We start from the raw sequence: 25,699 nt of genomic DNA on the forward strand, positions 1-25,699 counted from the left end.
TATAAAAATAAAAATAAAAAGAGGGAAAAAAAGAAAAGCACCACACCTTGGAATTATAGTCACCCATGTAAAACAAAAAGTGATCACATGGCATTTATCTCTGGAGTACTTGGACTTCTCTTGCTCTCATTCTGGTCCCCAGCTTTGGATATGGTAAGGTACCGATAACTGTTTGCTGCATGGAATAATCGTCATCGACTAGTGACTGGAAGCTGGTTGGGAAAATGCTGTCTATAAATATTAATTTAGCTTTTGTGAAACATTTTCAAAAGAATGCCGTAAGACTCTGCTATACTAAGAACTACTTCTACTCTTTCATAGGCCACTTATGTTCACCTTTTATGTATACCATACACAAAGTTCCCAGTTCAGGAGATTGTCGGGTGGGCAGCCCAGTGGCCTAATCATTAGGAGGGCTGGATCACATATGGCTGACCTCAGTTCAGATCCTGCCCTGGTGGTGTCAAAAGCATGCCAGGCACATGTGCATGCCTCGAATCCCAGCAGGACAGAGAAGGGACTGCAGCATGATCGCACCCATTGGGAGTGTTATCTGTCTTTGTCTTTTTCTCTCTGGCAAGTGCACATGCTCTGTAGCAATCACTAAGTAAATACATAAATAAATAAACAAATAAGAAGATACTTGGGAAAAGAAAGGAGAGGAAAGGATTTTAAGCAATGTACGTATTGAAAAATCATCTTTTGGGGACTGTTACTATTCTAGACCGTACTGTAATCAACTGGGAACTGAGTTGCTTTGCGTCAGGGTTGGTCTTCATCGGTTTCCCAGTACCTTCCCCTGCACAAAAGGGAATGCCTGGCTTTGGGGAACACCTGCATGAACTCTTAATTACCGTGAGCTGCTGCCAAGCACTAAGTCACTGGGAGCAGAGCAGCCTTCGTGAAGGCCCTCGAGGCAAGCTTTGAGTGCATTCTGCTTAATTCCAATAAGGCACAGAGTGCCTCTGAGGTCGTCCCCCTCCCTCATGACTGTCCCCTAAGTTGTACCCAGTCTATTAGAAAACGAGTCATACTGCTTTCTTGTAGTGTTTTAAGCATCTCAGCGATAAGCATCTTGAATCTTCAGTATCTCCTATACACTTAATAGATATTTGAATAAACAAAACGCTATTGTTGCCTAAAACTGTAGGCACCATTTTCACATCCCACACCCCGCTCTTAGAAAAAGTGCTCTCAACAACTCCGAATGATGGAGGGGTCTGTTAGGGGTCCTTCCTGTTCTGTGCTGTACAGTTCAAAGAACATCAGAAAGTGTTGCTGGGAGCATTTGGACTCCTGGGCCTAATCTCAATCTAATGATCATTTGAAAAGTTTACATTTATTTAGGCTTTTTGTCTCCTATCCAGATGAGTTTAGCAGTTTATGTTTCCCGGAAACACTTTAAATAGATTTTCCAGTTTGTGTGTGTGTGCGGTATTTTAGACAAATACGCTGTGTCATAATCCTCTTACCTCAGTCTCCTGAGTAGCTGAGACCACAGGTTCACACCTCAGCCTCCTGAGTAGCTGGGACCACAGGTTCACCCCACTGTGCCCAGCATTCTCAACTGGCCCCGGGAATCGAACCCGGGCCTGCCATGTGGCCTCGGTCAGCCAAGTGGCCATCTAGTAACTGCTACTGCAGCAGCCCTCTGGGTTTTCTCTGTCCCAAGTACGTGACACTTTGCTGTTCCTTTTCTGTATCTGATAGCTCGCTTGAGACACAGTGTATGGAGGTTTCTAAAGATTGCCTTCGTTCTCTTAGTCACTAGATTCTTTTTCAAGGAACCTATACTTGGCTTTATTTATTAAGCCTGTTGTACATGTTTTTCTGTATTAATTAAGCTATTTTTGTTAATTACCTTTGTTTGCTTCAATGTACTTTGTTCACCTAAGTTACTGAGTTATAACACTTTGTTTTTGTTCCCTTTGGATTTGTCAATAAAAGAATTTTGTGGCTATGTCTGTACTTTAGCAATTGCTCAGGCATTTTCAGATATGCCATATTCATTCCCATTACCGTCTTCAGAAATTCTCTAAAGTTTTACAAAACGTTAACTCTTCTTAGAGCCAAGAGTTATTCAAGAAAAGAAATGAGAATGTCTTCAGCTTGTTCATTACTTGACTAATGGTATTATTTGCAGTAATTTGTGTTTTTTGCTTCTTGTAATATACTTTATATTTTGGTATGGAATTGTTACCTAACATTTTTCTTAACTTCTTAATATCTCTATAATTTAACTGTTCTTCAGTAGTTTCAAAGAGCGTCCATGAAAACTTTTTTGGCATGATAAGGCATGTGAGGACTAAAATTTATTTGTAGAATACGGAATTATTTCTAAAAGCATGTTCTTCTGTTGAGTAATATGTTTACTTGACTCCCTTAGTCAAAGTCTTTTTTTCATAGATACTATTCTGAATTAGTTCCCCTTATTCATACATCCTTGGGGAGCTGATCCATTCACCCATAAATGTGTAATATTAATAGAATGTCCATGGAGCGTTTGAAACATTCTCTTATGGGGGCAAAGAGAAGCTTTTGTTGAAAAGTTTGAATATATTGCTTTTGGGATCAGTTCCTGCTCCCCCCTTCCCTCTCTGTCTCTCTCCTCTACTCACCTCTATTGTCTGCTTGTAATTTGCCTGTCTAACTTGGTGCGTCACCCGGTTGGGGAAGAGTTTTGTCCAACTGGGATTCCCGCCCCCAACCCTCACCCCGCGTCCACATGAGCCTGACCAGGTTGGAACACTGAGAGCTCTTGTCAAACTAGCACACTTGAAGGAGAAGTCCGGGGAGAGGGGTGCTGCCATCCTCCCAGCTTCCTGCTTGCTGAGCTGTACCTGCGGCATGCAGCTGTCTGGTGGCTAAAACGACACCTGTTTCTCCAAAGCCTCCCTCCCCGGTAGCCCTTGCTGCTGTACGGTAGGGAAGGCAGCTTCCCTGTGTCAGGGTGTCAGGGCGAAAGGAATGCCCTAGCCATAGTGAGTTTCAGTTCAGTGTTTCTTTTCCCATCTGTGGGGAGGGCGGAAGGCCTCCGTTGCGCTCGCTCCCTCTCTCTCTCTCATTAGTATCCTCTACTCCAGCCCAGCCCTCCCTCCTTGGGCAGGGCAGGGGTGTCTGGCTCTGCGAGGGTACTCCTTTTTTCACTTTCTACAGCGCTGCACAGCCGGCTTCAGAAACGGGATGAGGTGGGTCCTTTCATGTGGGCTCATCTGCATTCCTTCCAGAAATTCTTTGAACTTCCTGCCTCTCATCCAGCACGATTCTTTGGTATTTTAGTGCTAATTCAAGATATGTTCCCATTTTTTTTTTGGCTGTTTTAACCTTTTCCTGGGAAGAAGGCTTGGATGTCTGCTCTTCTGTTCCCTCTTCCATCTGAGTCCTCCAGCTCTTTCTGCTCATGAATATGATGGAAAGAGGCTCTTCACTTAACTTTAATATTGGACATTGGTTTCGAGGAAATTTAAAATAGAAAGCAAGTTTTTTGAGAAGAAAGAATAAATTATCAGTCAGTCTCACAAGGACAAAAATAAGCCAAATCTTATGAAACAGGTTGTGGAGTAAACTTTCTTTACATTTCAAATTCAAGTTGAAATTTTCAAATAAAAATGCAAAGCTAAAAATGTTAACTGGTAAGGATTCTAAGCATTAATATATGCAAGTTCATACGCTCACTGGAAATTTTATATAAATTTTGATAGGGGAGTGGACCGCTTGCTTTCATAAGATTCTCAAGCAACCTCAAAGTTTCGGAACTAACTTGGAATGTATGCACAAATTAAGGCAAAAATTGATCGTCTTATGATCTGCTTTTGATAGTAAACTTAATTCCACAAGAAATTACTTTAGCAAAAAAGAAAAAGAAATTACTTTAGCACAAACATGACCTTAAAGATGAAAACTCTCCTTTTCTATGTAAAGGAGAGTAAAGAACTGAAACTGGAGATGCAGAAGAATGGAATTATTATAATATGAATTTAAAATAACCAGTTTTTTTTTTAATTGCCAGAGACCGTGTGTGCTTGCTAGAGAAACAGAGGGAGGGAAAGGGAAGACGGACAACCCAGTGGGACGTGGTCATGCCACAGTCCCTTCTCCATATTCCCATCCTGTCCAGGTTTGGTGCACGTATGCTCACGTGCTCGGTGTGTTTTTTCAGTTACCAAAGCCAGGATTTGAACTGTGGTCAGCTGGGTGGGATCCAGCTCCCTTAACCACTAGGCTATGGGGCCAGTCCTTTAGATGCCTCTTTCATGCAGCTAGACATTAACAGAATAAAGTTCAGGAACAGAAATGTATTTTTCCCACTTTTCTAACTTTGAATACTTTCATATGCTTTTTTATTTTACTGGAAATCGATAGAAAATGTCCATTTGTGAAAAATTCAGTTGGCCAGCAGGGAACAAGACTCCCCAACATACTTCTCCAAATCACATTTTGAGTTCTCCAAAGGATCAGCCTTCCAAATTGGGAAACTTTGGTTTTCTCGTCTATTTTGATCATCTAATTACTTTTCTCACCTTTATACAAAGTGTTGGAGACCAATGGAGACAGTTGGTTTCTATGTGCCACGAGTTTAAAGACCTAATTAGGGTACCTTGATTTGGCCGCTGACCCTTTTCCTCCTGGAGTCTTTCTCATCGCAGGGAAGTGGCTGAGCACGCCCAGCTTTCCTTGCTGGTTTATAGCACGAAGTAGAGGCGTGGCATAGACGTGGGCGACGCAGTGGCGAGGTGGTGGTCTTTCCAATTAATCTCAAAGTGTGGGATTAATCTAGCATGAACTCTGTTCTGTGGTGTCTTCCTGCTTTTTTGACATGGTGACCTACCGTACAAAAAGGAAACAGCAGGGAACTTGGTACCAATTAAAACAGTCTCCTTCTGCCAAAGCACTGAACTGTCAGCAAACACAATCTCCAAATCGAACAGTGATAAGGGTGGTGGAGTGAAGCAGGGACAAAGGGACGAAGCCGTTAAATTCTAACATCTGCCAGACAGCAATCTAAGTCATGCCAATGTAATTACGTTTGGCACTTAATAAGCTACAGCTCGCTCAGCAGAAGCACGTACCGTTGCCTCATGCGTGGTGTAGACATGCATCAGGGCTGAGTCCACGGGAGAACTTCTGCGTGAGCCTGTTCCAGCCTTTCCCCTTTGCTGTGGCTTCCAGTTATGAGTTATTCAACCAGACTCACTGGGTTTGAGTCTGATGAGCAGTGTGTAATGGTTCATCTGATTAACAGTATGTGTTCTAGGATGAGTCAGATGTGATAACAGGTTTCCATATCAAAATATGTCTTCAGCAAGATAGGGAAGAAATCCGAAATTCTTTCCTTGTGCTGACCCAGTTGGTCTGGACAAGCCTAGACACAGAGCCCAATGGTTGATGTGTTTGTTAATAGTCCTTTGGGTTAATTTCCAAGGCTAGCAGTCCAAATACAGTGTGTTTAGTGATTCTGGCCCACGAGGGATGCAATGTTTCCCCCAACTTAAATGACATTGAAAATGAGTATGATTAGCCTCTTTCAATTTCTGTTGTACGTTATTAAAAAGATATTTCTCATGTGCCTCTACCTACTCACCAAAGGACTTCATGGGAGTTTTATTTCACAAATGCATTTGCTCATCTAGCTCCCTTTTAAGAACATAGACCAGTTTTGCAAATCTGGGCGTAAATCTCAGCTCCTCAACCCTTCTCACGTGGAAATGCATGGCTATGTGTGTGATAACTTCCAGGCCATGAAATCCATGTTCTAGAAAGTTAAAGAGCTTTCAAAACATTGTGACCCTTGACTTATATTTATTACTGCAAAGCCTGAATTCTTATTTGGCACCTTAGAATTTCAGCCATTTAAAATCTGAATTACCTAGGAAGTCCTCCCACATCTCTAAGATTGGTAGCTATGTGGTAGGTTTCCTGTGTTGGCAATGCCAGAGCGGGCTCCAAGGACCCACTTAGAGTTTTAAAAGTATTCTGAACAGAGAAGCCCAGAAATCCAACGTTTGCGCAGTGTGCTCCGTAGTGTTGTGCTCAGCGTCATCTCAGAGCCTCCTCACAGCGGCAGCGAGGCCCACCAGCTTTGTCTTAGCTGCAGGGATCGCCTTCAAGCTGCGTCTTGGCGCAAGGAGAATGTTTAAACACGGGGAGGAATCTGCTCAGAATCGGAACCGGAAAGCCAGCTTAGGCCCAAGGTCTATTCCAGCCCTGCTTTCCCCAGAGCAATGCTGGAATTTTCTGCAATCCCGTAAAGGATGGCCAGAGTGCCATTTTACCTGCGATTCAATGCCTTTGCATGTAGACTTCTGACGAATCTATTTTCTCCACATGTGCGTGAAGTCACTTTCCTAAAGAGACTAACAAGCATGTCCTACTTTCTGTTCTCCCTTCAGATAAAGCTCGTTTAGCTCCACAGTATCTGATGGTGTTTACTAAAGGTGAGATTAGAAGCCAGGCTGTCAGTATTTAGCTGTTGTAGTATGCCTGGGATATTGTTAAGTATTTTCACCTACGAAAGGTGAAAGAGGAGAGGTAGAGTAGAAATGAATATTTTTAAAGACAAAAACTAAAATAAAATGAATGTTTCATATGTATTTGTTTCACTGTGATTCTTTCGGGCAGGTCAAGGGGAAGGGAGTTCAACTTCAAATACTGGTTTGAATTTTAACCAGTCCTTTCATGGAGATGTTAGTGTGTCTAGTTACCGTAGTCTGTCACCTTTGTAAGTCGATCTGATACGTTCTTTTCCTTCACCCACATTCAGTGCTTATTTAACTAGTGGGGTTATCTTATAGTACCGTATTTATCACATGGCAGTTAAAATCATAGTTCTTTCATCTGTTAAAAGGTGGAAAAGATAGAAGATGAAACAGGAGAAGCTACAACTTGTGGCTGACTGATAATAATTTAGGAGTATATTGTGTCAAATTTACATTGTGTGTACCATATTCAAATATAATTGGAGTGCGAGAATAATGATTTGCGACAGATGAAGGCACACACTTTATATATTATTTAGTAGATTTTTCCCCCAGAAAATTCTATTTTTGTTCTATGAAAAATGCCACAAACTTGGATCATTCGCTGATTAATTTGAAGCTGTTTTCAAACAAAAGCCAATTCATCTTTCAGCAGATTCGGTTACAGTCGTGATAACAGATGAATAGCTATGTGTGTTGGCCAGAGTCTTGGCCACATGGATCTTCAATGCATCATTCAGTGTGGCATGTAAACGTATGATACCCCCCGAGAAATGCTGAGGTTATATGGAAATTTCCTTGCAAATAGTTAGGTCTTATTTTGAATTCAAATGTTATTTTTAATGCAGGCGTACATGGAAGTATATTTTTTTATTTTCCTGAATGCATAGCTTTAGCGGATTTACGTTCTTTTTCTCTTCTTTTTTTTAAAGTTTCCTTCTTTGTGCTCATCCTTCCGTGCAGGCCCTGTGAAGATCTGTATCAGTGCTGGGCAGCGTTAAAGGAATAGTCACCCAGGGTACGCCCTGGGAAAGAACCTCCCCCTGAACTTCAAAGGCCTAACTTAGATGGTCTGTCTAGACCACACTTAGGACAAAACACACACACACACACATACAATTTTTTAATTTCTGCCTGGACCCACCTAAATTTTTGTTTGTCTTCCTTTTAAGTTTCTTTCATGAGAGACAAAGTGCATGCGAGAGAGATTGGGTTCCCCAACAAGGTCTCCTCTTTCTGCAGCCCCCTCCAGCCACTCAGGCTCTTGGGCATGGAAGGGCTCTGTGTATTTCGGGTCAAGTTGGGATCCAAACCCGCTGTCGACCTTGTGGCTCCCGGTGCTGTCAGTACACGAGCTGCAGCGGGGCCTGTTTTATTTTTACAGCTCTGCATGAGGATGCTGTGTGCAGCCTGGATCTGGCAGTCCAGAAGACTGGAAAAGGGGGTTGTGACATGAACACACCCTGTCACAGCAGGACGCCCCTCGCTCCCCTGTCTTTCTCTAGTGTGGACTTGCATCCTCTTGTGAGGATATGAGCATGTACAGAGTATGGGTCAGTCCTGTCTGTTCTGCACTCACCGCCAGGGCCGACAGCTCTGTTCTTGTAGAGCATCGTGTGTTTGCAAGGATTAGGCAGAAATGCATTTCGTAGGCATGCTATAACATTTAAATTAAAAATAATAGGGACCCGCAGATGACATAATGGTTGTGTCACTGTAATCCCACAGTCAACTGTGGTTTGAGTCCTGTGAACTGGTGACTTGAAACTCACACCAGGCGTGTGTGCGTGCATGCCTAAAATCTCAGGAGGAGAATGGAGGAGAAGGGATTGTGGCATGGCCATCCACCCTGGGGAGTAATGGCCACACTATCTCTCTTGCTATATTTTTCTCTGGCAGATTCACATGCCCTGAGGTGGAGGGTGGAGGGAGAAAAGAACAGAAGCATGTTTGTCTCACACTCCTGGTGGCTAAAATGTCTGAAAGAGTGGGGCTAGAGCTAGTATCTTCTCATGCTAGATCACTATAAGGCTGAGAGGGGTCAGTGAGTGTGTGGAGAGACAGCAGCAGGCATCCATCTCTCAGAGCAAATTGCTTCCGCAGGAACTAATCCCTTCTCATGAGAACAAGAACATGTGCTCCCTCACTAGACCAGCGTCATGATCCTAAATCCACCCACAAGGCCTCACCTCTTAGAGTCATCAGCTCCCAACGCCAGTGAAATTCCAGCAAACGGGCTCTTGCACAGAAACTGTTACCCACACCCTTGCAGTGGGAACAGACAGGAGATGACATAAATGCAGCTCAGCGCAGGGATGCCCAGCTCCCTGTGTGGAGACTTTCAGTAAAAGGTTACCTGTGTCACTAGCTTGTTGCACATTCACGTTTTAGAGGACCCTGGGCATGCAGTGTAGCTGCACAGTTCTCTTCTACATTTTGGTAGCTTTGTTTCTTTTTCCTTTCTGAATTTGTAGGGTTTAAGGCATGAGGCCGTGTATCCAATAATAAAGAATTAACACCTTGATTAATTAATATCATCTTCATGGATTAGATGGTTATTATATAATCTGGCTCCAAGACTTGGTTCCAATCTCACTGTGTCAATGGACCTTCCCTAGTACTCTAGATCCTCATAATCTGTCCTCTACTTTCATTCTGTTTCTTTGTGATTGCCAGAGGCTGCATGTGTTTACTACCGAGAGAGGGGGGGCAGGGGAGGGAGAAGGAGGAGCTCTCTGTGACACGGGGCACAGTCACATAGCAATCCCTTTTCTGCCATCTCTCTGTCCTGCCTAATCTGGGGTATGCATGCACGTGCACCCAGCACATTTTTAAAATGTTATTTTATATGCTCAATCACTATACACATTTAGCTTGTAAAGGGAATTTACCCAGCATGAGATATACCTCAGACCAGTCCAGTTGAGAATACTATACATGCCATCAACAGGTAGTAAACTATTTCTGTGTCACACAATTATCTTCTCTATTTTCTCCAAAATTCCCTTTCCTATACTCTTCCTCTCTCCAACCCTTCCCTTCCATACTGTCAGCACTGTTCAAAACTATTTTCAATGCTTTTATGTCCTGCAACCTTTCCATCTCTAGAGTGTGGACCGTCAGTATATACCATGTGGAGACATACAATGTCTCTCATAGCCTGACTTGCTTCACTCAGCAACAAATCTCCATATTCATCCACTTTCTATCAAATTCCAGGGCCTTGTTGTTTTTCATAACTGAATAGTATCCCATGGAGTATATGTACCACAATTTTTCAATCCATTCATCTGTCTGTGGACATTTGGGTTGGTTCCATGTCTTAGCTCTTATGAATAATGCTGCAATGAAAATAGTTGTGCAATCACTTTTCTGGCTGAGTGCTCTCCTGACCTTTGGGTAGATATCCAGGAGTGGAATTGCTGGATCATTTGGTAGTTCTATTTGAAGGTCTTTGAAGAACCTCCATATTGTTCTCCACAGTGGCTGGAGCAACTTACATTCCCACCAACAGCGTAGGAGAGAGTTCCCCTTTCACCACAACCCTAACACTTACATGTTTCTTGTTTGTTTGTTTTTGTTGGTTTTTTGGTTTGTTTTTTTTTTTTTTTGAGAGGTTTTTGTAATAGAGCGTGTGCCCTCACCAGAAACACAGAAACAGAAAGCAAGAAATCACCCCCCCCCCAGGGGGATGGCCACACCGCAGTCCCTTCTCCTCCATTCTCCTCTTGGGATCTTGGGCATGTACACACACGTGCCCAGTATGAGCTTAAGCCACCGGGTCTAGGACTCAAACCATGATCGACTACATGGGAGTCTAGTAGTGACATAGCCATTACGCCAACTGCTGATCCCCATTTTTTGTACTTTTAATCTTTGCCTTTCGGACAGGAGTTAGGTGGTACCTTATTGTGGTTGTAATCTGCATTTCCCTTATGATGAGGGATGTGGAGCATTTTTTCATATGCTTTGCAGCTGTTCATACGTCTTCCTTAAAGAGTTGTTTATTCAGCTCATTTCTTCTTCTTTAGACTGGTGCCCAGCACAATTAATTTTCCAGGACCAAACTTTGAACTGTGGTTGGGCATGTGGAATCCAAATCCCTTAATCACTATGGGGCCACTGCATTATGTCTCTAAACACATCTTCGGACCATCCACACACTGACTCCTTACTGCATTTATTGCTCACCGTCTCTCTCACCTCTAGAATTTCGGGCCCAAGGCAGCAGGGATGTTTATTTCTCTGTTCAGCCGTGGGGTGCTGGTGACCATCACACTGCCTATTATAAAGCACATGCTGAGTTCACAGTACGGGCCCTGCTAAAAACTACGTATAAAGATCTTACATATTACTAGAAACTCTTTATTGGATTTATGTAGCAATTTTATTGAAAAAAAATCATGCCTCAAGGTATAAAGATGAAAGTATTTTTTCCTAGAATTGCCTGCAATAGTTTTTCTTCACTCCATTCCCCTGTTGGTGTCTCCTTGACCAGTTCCCATCATTTTGAAAGCACCCCTTGTTTACGAGAACAATTTCATTCCAGGCTCTGCAAGTCAGTCCTGTTCATGGAAAGCTCCCAACTCCAGCCAGTGTCGATGCTCTCCTGAGGCCGAACCGCTGGCTCGAAGCCAGGGAGCTGAGAGTCGAGTCTCACTCCTAGGGACTACCCTCTTCCTCTCTGCAGCTCCAGCCACGTTGGCTGGCTCCTGTACCCGCGTGGAAAAGGCATCCAGATACTGGCGCGCTCCCGACACCCTTGGAGATCTGTTTTCATTTTAGCTTTTTTTTTTTTAAGTATCTATTTTTAGTGATGTTGCTACAGGGTGCATGCGCTCGCCAGAGAGACAAACCGAAAGGAAGAAATCAGCCCCCGCCCCCACTCAGTTTCCTGATGGGGGAAACTCCTTCTTACCTTTCCTATCACAGTTCAGTCCTGCCCTCCACTGCCTCTTTCTGCTGGGGTTTCCCTGTGGCCTGGACAGATCCTCAGATAGGGCCTCAGCGCTGGCAAACCTAAACGGCTTTCTAGTTTGTGAGTGCAGAACAGAGAATGACCGGACCCTTACCCATTCTAATGATGGCAGTGGACTAACGCTGAGAAACCCAAATATTTTTTATAGCTTATGAGAAAGAAACAATGTGGGACCAGCAGTTGGCGTATTGGCTATGTCACTGCACTCCCATGTAGTCAACCGCAGTTCGAGTCCCGGACCCGGTGGCTTAAGCTCACACTGGGTGCGTGTGCGTGCGTGCCCAAGATCCCGAGAGGAGAGTGGAGGAGAAGGGATTGCGGCGTGGCCATCCCCCCCCACCCCCGAGGGGGTGATTTCTCATTTTCTGTCTGTCTCTTTCTGGGAAGCACACACTCCCTATAGCAAAAACTTCTTCCCCCCAAAAAAGGGGGGGGATGCTTGTGACAAATTTCATTCTTAATTGTTTGATGATCTCTGCCAGCACCTACTAGTTTGTGAGAGGTGGAGAGTCATGAGTAAACCCAAATGTAAGAGGCGATTCCACAATCAGCAGACATGTGGGTAATTGAGAGCTGGCCAACGCCTGACCTGTCTTGCCCGTCGGGAAGCTGGTCGGCGGGCCGGGGCTGCAGCCTGTACACGGCATTATTTGTCGGCACCGGCCGTCTCCACACCCTAAGCCAGATCTCGGTCTCTGAGCCCTTTCTGCCTGAAATCTTCAAAGGAATCTCCCCCTTACTGCACGCCAGGTTCTCCTCCCTCATCACCTACGCATTACCACATTGTGGCTATGCTGTTATTTTGAGATAAGAAACACAGTTTAAAACTTCAGACATGGAAATGAGATTATGAAACAGGTAACAAGGTCTCCCCTCTGAGCATCCATAGTCGCACAGAAGCAAGGTGTGTGCAGTGGCGTGCTCGGCTCTGGTATGAACACCCTTTTGCTTTTCACTTTTTTAAAGAGATTTTTGCAATAGGGCACGTGTGCTCGCAGGAGACAGAGAGAGAGAGAGAGAGAGAGAGAGAGAGCGCAGCAGAAAGTGAGAAATCACCCTTTCCCCGAGGGATGGCTATGTTGCATTCCCTTCCCCTCCATCTTCATTCAGGATGTGGGGCACACATGCACATGTGTCTTGCATGAGTTTCAAGGTGCTGAGTCTGGGACTTGAACCGTAGTTAGCCAGGTGGGAGTCCAGCACCACAAACACTATGCCACCTGCTAGCCCCTCCCAGGTTCTTTTTCAAGAGACAAGAAGCACATCTTTGCCGATTTCTTAGTATGAACATTCAGCGTTCTTAAAAGATGAGAAATACAGAACTCAGGGCCCTGTGAGAGGAGCTCCCCTCTCTCCCTCTCATACACACATGCCTTTTTATCATTAATAAACATAGAAGAAAAAAAAGAGTGAGAAAGGTAGAATTATTTGTGTATTGATTGACTATTCTCCTTTAAAACTTTAGCTTTAATATTAAATTAAGGAGAGTTTTTCGTTTCTTTAGTAGCGCCTCTAAACAGGTTTCTTCTTGCAACCATACGACTTGGTAACCATGCCAACAGTACAAGTGAACAAGAAAGTGTAGCTAGATGGAGATGATTCGATAGAAGTGGAGGACAAGTTCAAAGCGATACTTCAGTTGGGATCTTAGAGCAATATCCACGTGGACAGACAACTAGGAGGTCCATTTCCTGCATGCATCTTGAAATAAATGTTTAATTAATGCAAATTACATGCCATTTGGGCAGAAGAATTGAAACTCATTTTGGAGAACAGGGTCATGCTGAAGGTGTAGTCAAATATATCATTTTTACTCAGATTTCCATGTCAAAAAATAAATCCTAACACTCTGAATTACCAGTGGTGGCTAAGGCTGTCAGAGGAAATGACAGAGACAGAGATACACAGTAGCCCCCGAGAACAGTGACTTCATGGATGTAGTCCCCGCGAGCTTCCAGCTGTGTGCATGTGCTCCCACTAATCTGAATACAGCAGTAAACAGGGCTCTTCTGCCGATGGGCAAGCATTTCACACATCCTCATGGTACTGGGCTATTTAGTCCAAGGTTTTGTAATAGTGGAAAACTTGATTACCTTTTATTAGAACTATACAGATTTATAATTTGATTATTTTGTCCCTTTAACAAAAGCTGCTGTGAGATTTAAATGTGTATTTTTTTTCCCATGAAAGAACAGTAAAAGATACACCACCACACAGACAAAAAAGAGAAAAAACAAAAAGCACTCTTCCCAATTTTCGAGCAGCCTCTTAGCTCATGTGGTGAGACCCAGCTCCCGTTGGCGAGCGATTCCAAGAGTCAAATGGTGTTGGGCTAAATGACAACTCTGAATACATGTGCTGCAGTGAGATGCTGACCCATTTGCACACTAATGTGCTATTTTTAAGTCATGCATCATAGCATCTTCAAAGAGGCCTGTCATAATTATGATGGATTAGACTGCAGAGTCAGTCCAAGATGCAGTAATTGTCTCACAGATGCTGCCGATGCGACTGGAATTCATAATAAATGATTGTCAGTGAGGCGGGAGAAGGCGCAAAATCAAACAGCAAAGGCAGACTGCTGTTCCAAGAAACCAAAACGTGAGCTTCTCTAGTCAGAAGGCCAGTGTTTCCGACGGAGACAAACACGCTCCCTAAGTGTGTACTTCTGACCTAGGCGATAAAGGCCGGCATAATTGGCAGCTCAATTCCTCTCCGGCTCTGTTCCCTCCCTCACAGCTCAGGAAATATTACCCCGGGGCATTCCACTAACGCCATGGCATTGGCATAAGATAATGACTGTGTGTTCTTATTTATGTTAAATTACCTGGTTATAATTTAACCTTTAGAAATTCCCCCCAGATTGGTGGTATTTACAGTCGATGGGACTATCCTTTTCTTCGGTTCCTTAGAAAGCCATGCTTTATGAGGAATATTAGACTATTAAAAGGATGAATGTAAATACCCTGGCTGGTGAGGTCTGCATTATGGCATTCTGTTAGGATTTAATTAGCATCTGTCATTATTTTAGAGTCATTTCCAAACTGTTTTAGCCTTTATAAAAATTGTAAACTGATGATACAGTTTAAGGGTTATATTTTGATTTTAAACACTTAGTTCACTTTTTTACTTTTGGTAAACTTACAAAGAAACCCGATTCTATACCACACAGTCCAAGCCAGTGTGTGTGTGAAGTTCAGTAATTATCTATGTATTAAACTTCAGTTAGCAAAGGTAACTCACAGTAAAGCTGATAAACATAACGACATCTTTTCCTAGGTTAAGGGTCTAATAGTTGGAAAAGTGTCCATAACTCTCTCTCTCTGGCAATTAAAAAAAAAGAAATTTAAGTAGGACAATTATTGTACAGAGCCTACAAGTTATAGAACTTACATAGGTACACGTGTGTACATGTAAATGCCTTTCGATTAGTTTATATGTTAACTGGCTTTAGAGTTGCCAAAAGAAAACAATTTTTTGATAGTATTGAAAAAGCTGACTTAGTCCCTCTGAATTTGTCTAGGTATTTTTATTTATTTTTTAACTTTTCTATAGGCTGTGTGCCCTTGCCAGAGATAGAGAGGGAAAGTGAGAAAACACCCATGAAGTACTGGCCACCCCAGTTCTTTCTCCTCTGTTCTCGGAATCTTGGGCATACAGGTGCACACACACCTGGAGTGTTTTTCAACTACAAGGAACAAGGCTCGAACTATGCAATTGGGCATGTGGGACCCAGCACTTTAACCTCCAAGCCATCTGCTGGCCCTAAAATTGTTTGTATGCGCCTTAATTTTTGAAAAGCAACAGTGCCCTGATTTTGGAGAAGTCTGTTACATCAAAGACTACAAATGAAAAAACTTTTTTTTTTTCCTTTGGCCAGAGGACACATGTGCTTACTAGGGCGATCCAGAGAGAGGGAGAACACTCCCACAGAACATGGGTGTAGCACGATCTCTTCTCCATCTCTCCGTCCTGTAGGGCTAGGGGGCACGCAAGCATGCCAGTTGTGTTTTTCTCACCCCAGGGCCGGGATTGGGATCACAGAGCTGGTCATGTGGGGTCCAGTGCCCTAACCATCAGGCCATGGGCAGCCCTGCAAATCACTTTCTCTAATTCTAGAGCTTCAAGTTTCTCTGTTATGGTTGACTTGTACCTGCGCCCAGCTGAGCGCAGAGTCAGCAGCAGGCAGGAGGCAGTGCTGAGGACGTCACCGCTTCCGTGTGTTTGGGGTTTGTGTATTCCCCAGAATGTTCTTAAAGTTTTATTCGAAGAAGTCTTCTGTGTCATTAAAGGTTGATTTCTAGTGTTTTAACTTGTTTCCATTGTAAGTATATTATTTTCATCAGGTAAATTTTCTGACTTCTTGTTGCCTTTATACATTGGGGCTCCAGTTTTCTTCTCAGGCTCACTTGCCCAAGCACCATAAAACCAAACCCTAGGCATGGGATACGATGGAGGAAAGTGCAGACGTACTGCCAAGTGCAAGGCAAAGAGAGCGGGCACTTCATGCTGAACGACCTGGTCTCCCGAGATGTCCCACATGCGTTTTTAAGGACAGAATTAGGGGCTGAGGTCTCAGGCCATGATCAGTTTAGTCATTGGTTCAAGAGGGCATTCTTGATTGGTGAGGCCTCAGATCATCAAATTTCTCTTTAGGTTTCTGGAGCCCTTCAGCCTAGAGTCTTTGAGCTCACTACCAGCAGTTTCCAGCCTACAAAACACCTGAGAAATTGAAATGAAAACCTTATCTTCCCTTTAAGTGCGAGTTTGAGAGGTCAAATGACCCTCATTCGTGGTCCATGCTGGTCATGACCATAACCAAAGTCTAAAGACTTACTCCTTACCCTGGACCGTTTCAATGAAAACGGACCTTAACTTGTTTCTTCTTAAAATTTTTTTCTGAAACATTTTGTAATTAATTTACATTCATTCTATATTTCAAGAACCTTGGCAAACACATTAGGGGGTCCTTGCTCATTTTCAGGTTGTCAACTGTAACCTTGATATCAACATTTTCCATCGATTCTCTTGGTGGCCAGCGTAGTCTTACTATCTGCAAATAATGATCGTTCTACATTGGTTTCCAGTGTTCGTATCTTCTTTCTCCCCATTTCTTCCGTCTCTTTTAGTAAGCAAAGGCTATTTTCATAGAGCTTATTTTTAGCCAAAGAAACTCTTGACTTTTTTCCTACTCGCATCCCTAAAATGAGTGTAAGGAGAGCAGGAAGCATGCTGCGCTGTGCATGGGGAGCTGGCCGCCCTCCACAGTGAGTCTCAGGCTTCTCATGCCCACTTGCTCTGCTTCTCCTTGTTATTCGGACTTTTACATCTTCACAAGTACTGACCTCAAAAATGTTTACTCAATGATGAACAATGTTTTTATGAACCTCGTGAAACTTACTGAGTGCTCGGTCTACGCTAGGCACAAAAATGAACCAAGTGGAGACTTCTATGGGCTCAAGGCCCAGGGAGAGTAAACAGCAAGACTGAGTATGTGTTCCGTAACAGACCCTAGGAGACATAGTGGGAGTGATCTGTTCTCTAAAAGACCTCGCAGAGGTGACACCTGAGACAGGTGTAGACTGCCGCGTACTAGTCACTGGGCAAAGGAAGGGGTTAAGGCGGCTTTCTAGGGGCCCACGATGGTGTAATGGTGACATTGCTGGATTCCCAAGTAGTAAACCACGGTTCAAGTCCCAGACCCAGCGGCCTAAGACTCATGCCGGGCACATGTGTATGTGCATGCCCAAAATTCTGAGAGGTGTGGTGTGGCCATTCCCCCGGGGAATGGTTTCTCGTGTTCTCTCTCTCACTCTCCAGTCAGCACACATACATGCTCTATAGCAAAAAAAATCTCTCTATAATGAAAGCTTTCTAGGGAGGCAGATGGGGGGGAGCAGCATGGGGGTCTGAAATGGGAACTATAGGGTCATTGAGAAAGCCATGATGCATGTTTGCACAGAATACATGAAAACACATCATGACGTTCCTAACAACCTGTTTGGTCCTTATCCACCGTGAAGGGGCTGGGCAGGCAGGACTGGACCCTTATGAGAGAGGCCATTCATAGTCTATCAGGTAGGGGTTCAGATCTGTGGAGAAAACCCGAATGATCTACAAAGGGCATTTTCCAAATCAGCCCTTACCCCATCCCCTGGGAGATGGTCACACACCTCAGGCCTCAGGGCCAAGTTGGTGACAGGAGTTAGCAGGGTGAAGCCGGAGGTGTGGCTTTTAGGACATCCCTTTGATAATAAACTGAAGGGAGCCTTAAAGAGCCAGGGGAACAGCGCAGGCTGAACTCAGGGAGAAACTTGCCAGCCAGTGGCAAGGTGGCTAGGGTGGCTGGATCCTGCATTGCTGGCTGTGCAGTTTGAGTCCCAGACACAGTGGCTTCAGAAACATGCCAGGTGCATGTGTGTGCATGCCCAGAACCCCACGGGAGAGTGGAGAAAGGACTGTGGCGTGGCCGTCCCTCTGGCGAGGGCTTTTCCCTTTACCTTTTCCCTTTACCTTTCCTGTGAACACATGGCCCTCTAGCAAATTTTTTTTTAAAAAGTATTGGAAGTAAAATTGCTAGCATTTAGGAAATGACTGGATAAATGAAGGGGAAGGCGCTCTTTGCTAGTGGTCTTAGCACCTGACAGAATTATTCTGGTGGTTACTGTGGAAAAACAAAACCACCATTTAGTTTAATGATCTTAATTGGCTCTTTATAATTCTAGAATCAACCAATGCTTCATTCCATAAAATAGATTAGCATTCCATGGATTAGAAAGGCTGGTTTTATGGACAGAGAAGGAATGAAGCAAGCACCACCTGAGGACAGGGCGGATTGGGATTTCAAGGGCACTTTCCTGACTGGGCGGGGTGCCGCAGAATGGCAGGAACAGAACTGTTAGTTAGCATCAGACACCTCAGGGCACTTCTTTTGTGTAAGGATTAAAGCAGAGGGCACTTCATCAGGGGCCTGGCTGGGGAATAATGGGCTATCTCCCCATTATCCAAGGCAGATAACAGCTTGGTTTTGTCTGTGACTCCATTTAAGTTTTTAGTCTGGTCTGGTGGGGCCTAGTATGGAAGCTTAAATTTTACTCAACAGTACTAATTACTGGTAAACTGAACTTCTCATTAGCTGGTGATTTGTGTCACCCTTGTTTCCCATGACCAGAAGCCTTAGCGAGTGTCTAGCCAGGCAGCACCCATTTCCTGAGAGATGTAGGTTGTCACTGTGCAACGTGAAGATCAGTAGCAGTGAGCTGCGCTTACCAGTCCCTCATAAACGCCACGACCGCTCTGGGATGTGTTCACAGTGTTAGGTAGACAGACAGACAGACCTAATGCATTTTTGTTTTTTCCTTCCTGCTCTCTAGAATTCATTTGGGGGGCAGCCTTGTGGATGGCCCCGAAGCAAGCCTGATGGAACAAGACAGAAGCAACCATGCTGAGGGCAACGGACTGAGTCCATTCCTGACACCGTTGCCGGCTCCCAGTGGCCAGACAGACCCTCTGGCTATCAAGCTCCAGAATGGAAGCCCGTTAACTGAGAGACCTCTTCCAGAAGTAAATGGGGACATCAAGTGGCCATCTTTCAAAAGCTACTATGGAATCCCCCACATGGAAGGAAGTCCGAGCAGCCGTGAGAGCCCGGACTCCATACAGGAAGGTAGAGGGTATTCCAAGTGCTTGCAGAACGGCGGAATAAAACGCACAGTGAGCGAACCTTCTCTCTCTGGGCTCCTTCAGAGCAAGAAATTGAAACCAGACCAAAAGGCTAATGGAGAAATATCCAGCTTCGGGGAAAGCCAAGAAAGAAATGCAGGTGAAAGCAGCAGCCGACCAAACGCCTCCACTCTGAGCGAGAAGACAGAGTCCGTGAACTCTGGAGCCCAGGAAAATGCAGCTCAAGGTCTCCCCGGGTTTTCCACACGTAACTGCGGCGGGTCTGAAAATCCAGAGCTCCGGGTTCTAAGCGAGCGGGAGGGGGAGAGTGCTAACTACGAGGACAAGAACGTTGTATTACTTCTTAAACACAAGGCAGTGCTAATGCCTAATGGTGCTACAGTTTCTGCCTCTTCCATGGAAAACACACACGGCAAACTCCTGGAGAAAACACTGTCTCAATATTACCCAGATCGTGTTTCCATTGCGGTGCAGAAAACCACATCTCACGTGAATGCCATTAGCAGCCAGGCTTCTAACGCGTTGTCCTGTGAGATCTCTCAGCCATCGCATACCTCAGGGCAGATCAATTCTTCACAGACCTCCAACTCCGAGCTGCCTCCAGAGCCAGCTGACCCCGCGGCCGTGGTGACTGGGGCCTGCGACGCGGACAGCGCCAGTAACCCCGCTGCAGCGCTGGCCGCCTGTCCCATCCTGAACCCAGAGCGTCTCCCGCAGCAGCAGGTGGCATTCGCGGCAGGCCCATCCCCTGTGGGACACAGCCATGGCCCTGGAACCACGCTGAGCGCCTCCAGTGACGAATTCTGCTCGGGTTCCAGCGGCAGCCTGCAAGCTCCTGGTGGCAGCTCTGAACGGTATTTAAAGCAAATTGAAACGAATGGTGCTTACTTCAAGCAAAGCTCAGTGTTCACTAAGGATTCCTTTTCTGCCACTACCACCCCACCACCACCCCAGCTGCTTCTTTCTCCCCCGCCTCCCCTCCCACAGGCGCCCCCGCTTCCTGCAGAAGGGGAGAGCTCTCTGAATGAGGGCGTCTTGGAAGGACACCATCCTTACCCCAGCCAAAGCAACACAACTCTTCTACGGGAGCTGAAGGTAGAGGCTCAGCCTGAGACGCCTCCATGTCAGAGTCCTAACCCAGCCATGCAGGTACTCGATGCCTCCCTGCTGCTTCCAGAAAGGCCTCAGAATAACTGTGTTAACAAGAGCGACCTTCGGACCCCAGGGACGATGACCGTCCCGTCGTGTCCCGAGGTAACAAGGCCTTTCTCGGAACACCTCAAGCACAGCCCCCAGGTGCTCGGGAGCAGTGACGGTCTGCAGGACCCCTGTCAGCAGGCGATGGGGCACAAAGAGCGAGAGAGGCCGACGCGGCAAGGCGTGGACGACCCGCGGGAGCCTGTGCGCCCAGCACAGCACTACCTGAAACCAGGCTGGATAGAACTGAAGGCCCCGCATTTTCGTCAAGCGGAATCTCACCCAAAGCCTGCCGAGGCCTCGCAGCGGTCAGTCCTCCAGTATCAGCCCAGCTCCTCCAATCAAATGACCTCTACACAGTACACTGGAAACTTCCACACGCCTGGCCAGCTCTCCAGGCAAGCATACACCCAGAAAGCAATGGTGCCAGAGCAGACGTCACAGACGCACCAGGCCGAGATGAGCCGGGGGCAGTCTCAAGGCGCCGGGGACCAACAGCTCCAGTTCCAAACACCCTCACACCAGGTGCACGTCTCCAGGACAGACCCTTCGCCCAGAGCTCCTGTGCAGTCACTCTGTGCCCCTAGGTTTCATTTTCCACAGAGAGCAGACCCCCAGACTGAGAAACTGACAACTCCATTGCTAAAACAGCACTTGAACCAACAGGCTTCAGAGATCGAGCCATATTCAAACTCACACCTTTTGCAGACTAAGCCTCATAAGCAGGCTGCACAAATGCCCCCATCCCAGAATTCACAGCTCCCTCCTAGCCAGCAGCAGCAAAAACTGCAGCTGAAGCATAAAGAACAAATGCCCCAGACTTTCCCTCATCCCCAAGGCAACAATGATCAGCAAAGAGAAGGAACGATCTTTGGACAGATTAATGTGGAAAAATGCTTTCGTGGTGAAAAGCAGTATTCAAAACCAAACGAGTTCCAGACTTATGATAAACACGTGGCACTGGAGCAAGTCCGGCATCTGAACAGCAGAACTCTCCCTTATGGCCAGATCACGAAGTCAGGTGCAAGCCAAGTGCAAATTCCTTGTCCACACAGTACACACCTAGGTCCAGAGAATAAAGAGCAGACTGCACATCCAGAACTCTTTCCAGGAAACAAGGCCCAAACCATGCCTCCCATCCAATATTTCCCAAATAATGGGACTCCAAAGCAAGATGTCCTTCACAGGTGCTTTCAAGAACCAGAGAAGCCTCAGCAAGCTTTGGTTCCGCAGGGATATAAGAGTACAGACCGAGATACGTCTCATCCACACGGTGCACAACTAGCTCAGCAAAGGTACTTGACGCCTACACAGGCGAATGCTTTTCCTGTGCCTGACCAGGGAGGAGGTCACCTGCAGACCCCTCCCCAGAAGGACATTCACAGACATGCTGCTCTTAGGTGGCACCTCTTACAGAAGCAAGAGCAGCAGCAAACACAGCAGCAGCAAGCAGAGTCATACCACAGCCAGATGCAGCGGCCCATCAAGGTCGAGCCAGGATCCAAGCCCCAGGCCTGCATGCGCCCTGTGTCAGCACAGCCAGAACAACAGAAGCTGTGGAAAAAAGTAACCAAGCAAGAGGTGCCCCCTCCAAGCTGTGAGAACGTGCAGCAGAAGAGCATTCTAGAAACCATGGAGCAGCATCTGAAACAGTTTCAGGTCAAGTCGTTATTTGACCATAAAGCTCTGACTCTCAAATCACAGAAGCAAGTTAAAGTCGAAATGTCAGGGCCAGTCACGGTCCTAAGCAGGCAAATGACCGCCATAGACCTCGACAGCCACACCCCAGCATTAGAGCAGCAAGCAGCCTCTTCCTCAGAAAAGACACCAACCAAACGGACAGCTGGCCCTGTTCTCAGCAATTTCTTAGAGTCACCTTCCAGATTACTAGATACTCCCATAAAAAATTTACTGGATACACCTGTCAAGACTCAGTATGACTTCCCATCATGCCGATGTGTAGGTAAGTGTCAGAAACGGAGCGAGACACATGGTGTTTATCCAGAATTAGCAAATTTATCTTCAGATATGGGTTTCTCTCTTTTTTTTTTTTAATCTCGAGTCTGGCAGCAATTTGGAAGGGCCCATAAAAGTCTGAAGCTCACATTTTCTTTGTCTTGAATTTACAGATGCTTGCGTCATGCAAAGGAGAACTTTACTTACATGCAGTTTTTCAAAAAAAAAAGATGGTTGTGCATGCTCATTTTTCCCTTCATTCACTCTTTTAAGATATACCTGTATGTTTGAGATTACTCCACCTATGTAATATTTTAGATTGATCCACCTACGTAATATTTAAGTCTTTGTATATCATTCCTTGGAGAGACCTGCCAGGCAGGGAAAAAAAATCTTAGAATGCAAACATAACGGCCACATGCAAGCTAATGTAAGCAATACTCATTTTTTTTAATATCAAAGTCACATTTATCACTAGTTTCTCAAGATTTCTGGACAATGGGGCAATTACCGTCTTCCTTCTTGAGTTGGGCGGTTTATACTGCTGAAGCTCTGCATACTCACAAGGTAGCTTCCTCTATTTGGACATGTTTCATTTTGATTCCTTTTCTCTTTAAAGGTTCAGCTTGTTTAAAAGTGGTATTTCCATTTCTTTTTTAAACATCTTTTTATTAGAATTTAGGATACGTGGTACCTCTGTAGGGATAGAGAACTAGTTTTGCTGATGGACGTGGCTAGAGGTGTGGGTGGAGAAGATCTTAGCAACCTGGCAGATACACCAGAGGGCATTTGAAAAAGCCAACGCTAAGGTGGTGTGGCCAATGTTCGCCCCATTTCCCCCACAGAGGATGCCCCACGGGGCATAGGAGGCTGCAGGGAGGGCCTACTGCCCCTCTCTGTGTGGCTCCTAGGCTTCACTGGCTCAGGCGCCACATGTAGTATGTAACATAGGTAAGTTCTCGTCGTCTCCACTTCCACCCCTTCCCTCGCCAACCCTCCTTCCCATGATCAGAGCTGGTCTGTAGCAGTCCCTGACCCTTCTGGATTTCTCTCTCGTCATGAATTACTCTTTAAGTACATACAGATATGGGCCTGGGTTGAATGTAAATATCATGAGAAATGAGAAGAGGGGGAAAAAAAAAGAATCTCTGACAATAAACCAAGCTATATTCTGGGGATGGGATAGGATTGGAAATTCCATGTTTAATCTTTTAACATCCATGAGGCAGGCAGGCTTCTGCGTAGCTTAAAGTTGTGTTTGGGCTGTAAAGAACTGCGTTGCAGTCGCTACCACATATAACACATTCCAGTTCCTCACTCTTTTACTTGTTTGTGCGTCTAGTTCCACTCACTTGGTTTAAAAATAAACAGTGTATTATCCTGTATCTGAAATGTAATCTAATTCACTTTTACCCAGCAGCCCCAGCATGTCCGCACGCTTAATTATGCGGCACATCTTCTAGAAGATCAGTCTGTCAACTGGCTCATTTTAAAGAGAACAAAAAATTAGTCACTTTCAGGGCCCTTAATGTGCAGTTGGGGGATAAGCTTTGTGGGTGCAGGCTTTATATTTAGTGTAATTGAGGTCTATAATAATAATCTTCTATTATCTCAACAGAGCAAATTATTGAAAAAGATGAAGGTCCTTTTTATACCCATCTAGGAGCAGGTCCTAATGTGGCAGCTATTAGAGAAATCATGGAAGAAAGGTAATTAACGCAAAGGCACAGGGCAGATTAACGTTTATCCTTTTGTGTATGTCAGAAGTTTTCAGCCTTCACACACAAAGCAGTAAACAATTGTAAATCGAGTGATTATTAGGAGGCTTAGCCATTCCAGGGTTCCAATACTGCACACTGTGCTATTCACCAGAGAGTCACAATATTTGACAGGACTAATAGTCTGCTAGCTGGCACGGGCTGCCCGCTCTGAGAGGGACGCCAGGAACACAGGCACAAGCGAGAATCACCCTGCCAGCGCATCAGGCGTGAGGGTGCTGGCCTGGGCTGCAGAGAGACCCATTCCGGCTTCCCCACTTGGTGCTCAAGGGTCAAACAGGAAAGGGGAGCACGTGGCGTAAGTAAGGAGCCACCCTGAGCGCTGCTAATGCAATCTTAGGACGACTTCTTACCGAGAACAGAGCTAGCATTCGATGCTGAATGAAAGCAGTCTGCCGATAGCTCTTACTGTCAGTCACAGGTCCGCAGGCATTGCTGTGTCTGCACAGTCCCTCCTGCGTGTGGAAGGTCCCTAGGAGCATGATAATCGAGGCAGAGAGGGCCTTTCACTGAGGCATCTGCGGCTCTGAGCTTTAGTCTGCCAGCACGCCTTTTCACAGAGAGGTAGGCGTGTTATCATTAAAATACATTAGTGCACGTTCCGGCAGCGAGAATGGATTCGAAGTCATCCTTGCTCCATCTCCAAATTATTCCTTTCTAAATTAGCGTGTAGAAATTCACCAAGTAATCATCTTGCGGCCTGGCAGAAATAGTGGATGTTCCAAAGTGCCTTTTTTATTACCAAGCTGTAAGTGGTGCTCTGGTCATAAGAGGAAATATAGTCTATTTCTAGAACTCTTCTGTGCTTACTAAATGGGTGGATCCTAATTCTTGGCCATCTCCCTTTTAAAAAGCGTGAAAGAGTCTTTGAGTAAAAGCGCTAACCAAAGTCTGTTAAGAGTCTCCGAGATTTAAAATAGCTAAATTTAGTCAAGGACAAAAGATCAAACAGTATATGTTTTAGAAGACTGAATTTAGGAAACCAACTTAGATTTTGTGCTTTGTGAAGTTATGTGTAAAAATAAGCTCTCCCATTATTTTCACCCACCGTGTAATTCACAAAATAGTTCATTACAATTCTCAATGTATTTGGATACTAGAGAAACATGACACTTAAAAGATATTACCCAGTTTGCTTGGCTTAGAGCTGTTTTTAAAACATAAAAGAATTCGTTTCTCAGGGTGTGGTCCTAGAATAAAATTATACTCAAATGTTCAAATATTTTGATTGCCTCTTGAATTCGTTTGCTAAATTCGTTTGCTAATTGTGTGTGTGTATGTGTGTGTGTGTGTCTCTGTGGGTTTCTTTAAGGTTTGGACAGAAGGGTAAAGCTATTAGGATTGAGAGAGTCATCTATACTGGCAAGGAAGGCAAAAGCTCTCAAGGATGTCCTATTGCCAAATGGGTAAGTGTCATCTGGTCTTCAATGTTGGGCCTTCAGATTAGTGAACCTAAACCTTGAGAACTGAATTACCCAGATTAAAGGGTTGTTCCAGTTGAAACGAACCTTACCTGTTTTTATGTTATCATGTGCTACCTCTTAAGAAGGCGGGTTAGTTTTCAAGTCATGAACAAACTCTTTAGTACTACAGAAACAATTTTGCACACAATTGGTTTAAAAAGAAGTCCC

At 45.0% G+C, this 25,699-nt stretch overlaps 1 protein-coding gene across 5 annotated transcripts in view; it reads left to right on the forward strand.

The window, feature by feature from the left end:
* Nucleotides 1–25,699, forward strand: part of TET2 (tet methylcytosine dioxygenase 2) — a 100,239-nt gene that overhangs the window by 53,540 nt on the left and 21,000 nt on the right. For 3 of the 5 annotated variants that reach the window (XM_027772921.1, XM_006151157.3, XM_014588864.2), the window contains 3 exons: nucleotides 18,828–22,297; nucleotides 23,909–23,999; nucleotides 25,381–25,474. In XM_027772921.1, coding sequence (XP_027628722.1) covers nucleotides 18,874–22,297; nucleotides 23,909–23,999; nucleotides 25,381–25,474 — 3,609 coding nt within the window. In that variant the 5' untranslated portion in view covers nucleotides 18,828–18,873. Of the gene's footprint in view, nucleotides 1–18,827; nucleotides 23,676–23,908; nucleotides 24,000–25,380; nucleotides 25,475–25,699 lie in introns of those variants that run through there. The other 2 variants (XM_027772922.1, XM_027772923.1) reach the window with 2 other exon arrangements.

This window comes from Tupaia chinensis, unplaced genomic scaffold, assembly GCF_000334495.1.
Source record: "Tupaia chinensis unplaced genomic scaffold, TupChi_1.0 Scaffold000315_1, whole genome shotgun sequence".
Lineage (NCBI taxonomy): Eukaryota > Metazoa > Chordata > Mammalia > Scandentia > Tupaiidae > Tupaia > Tupaia belangeri.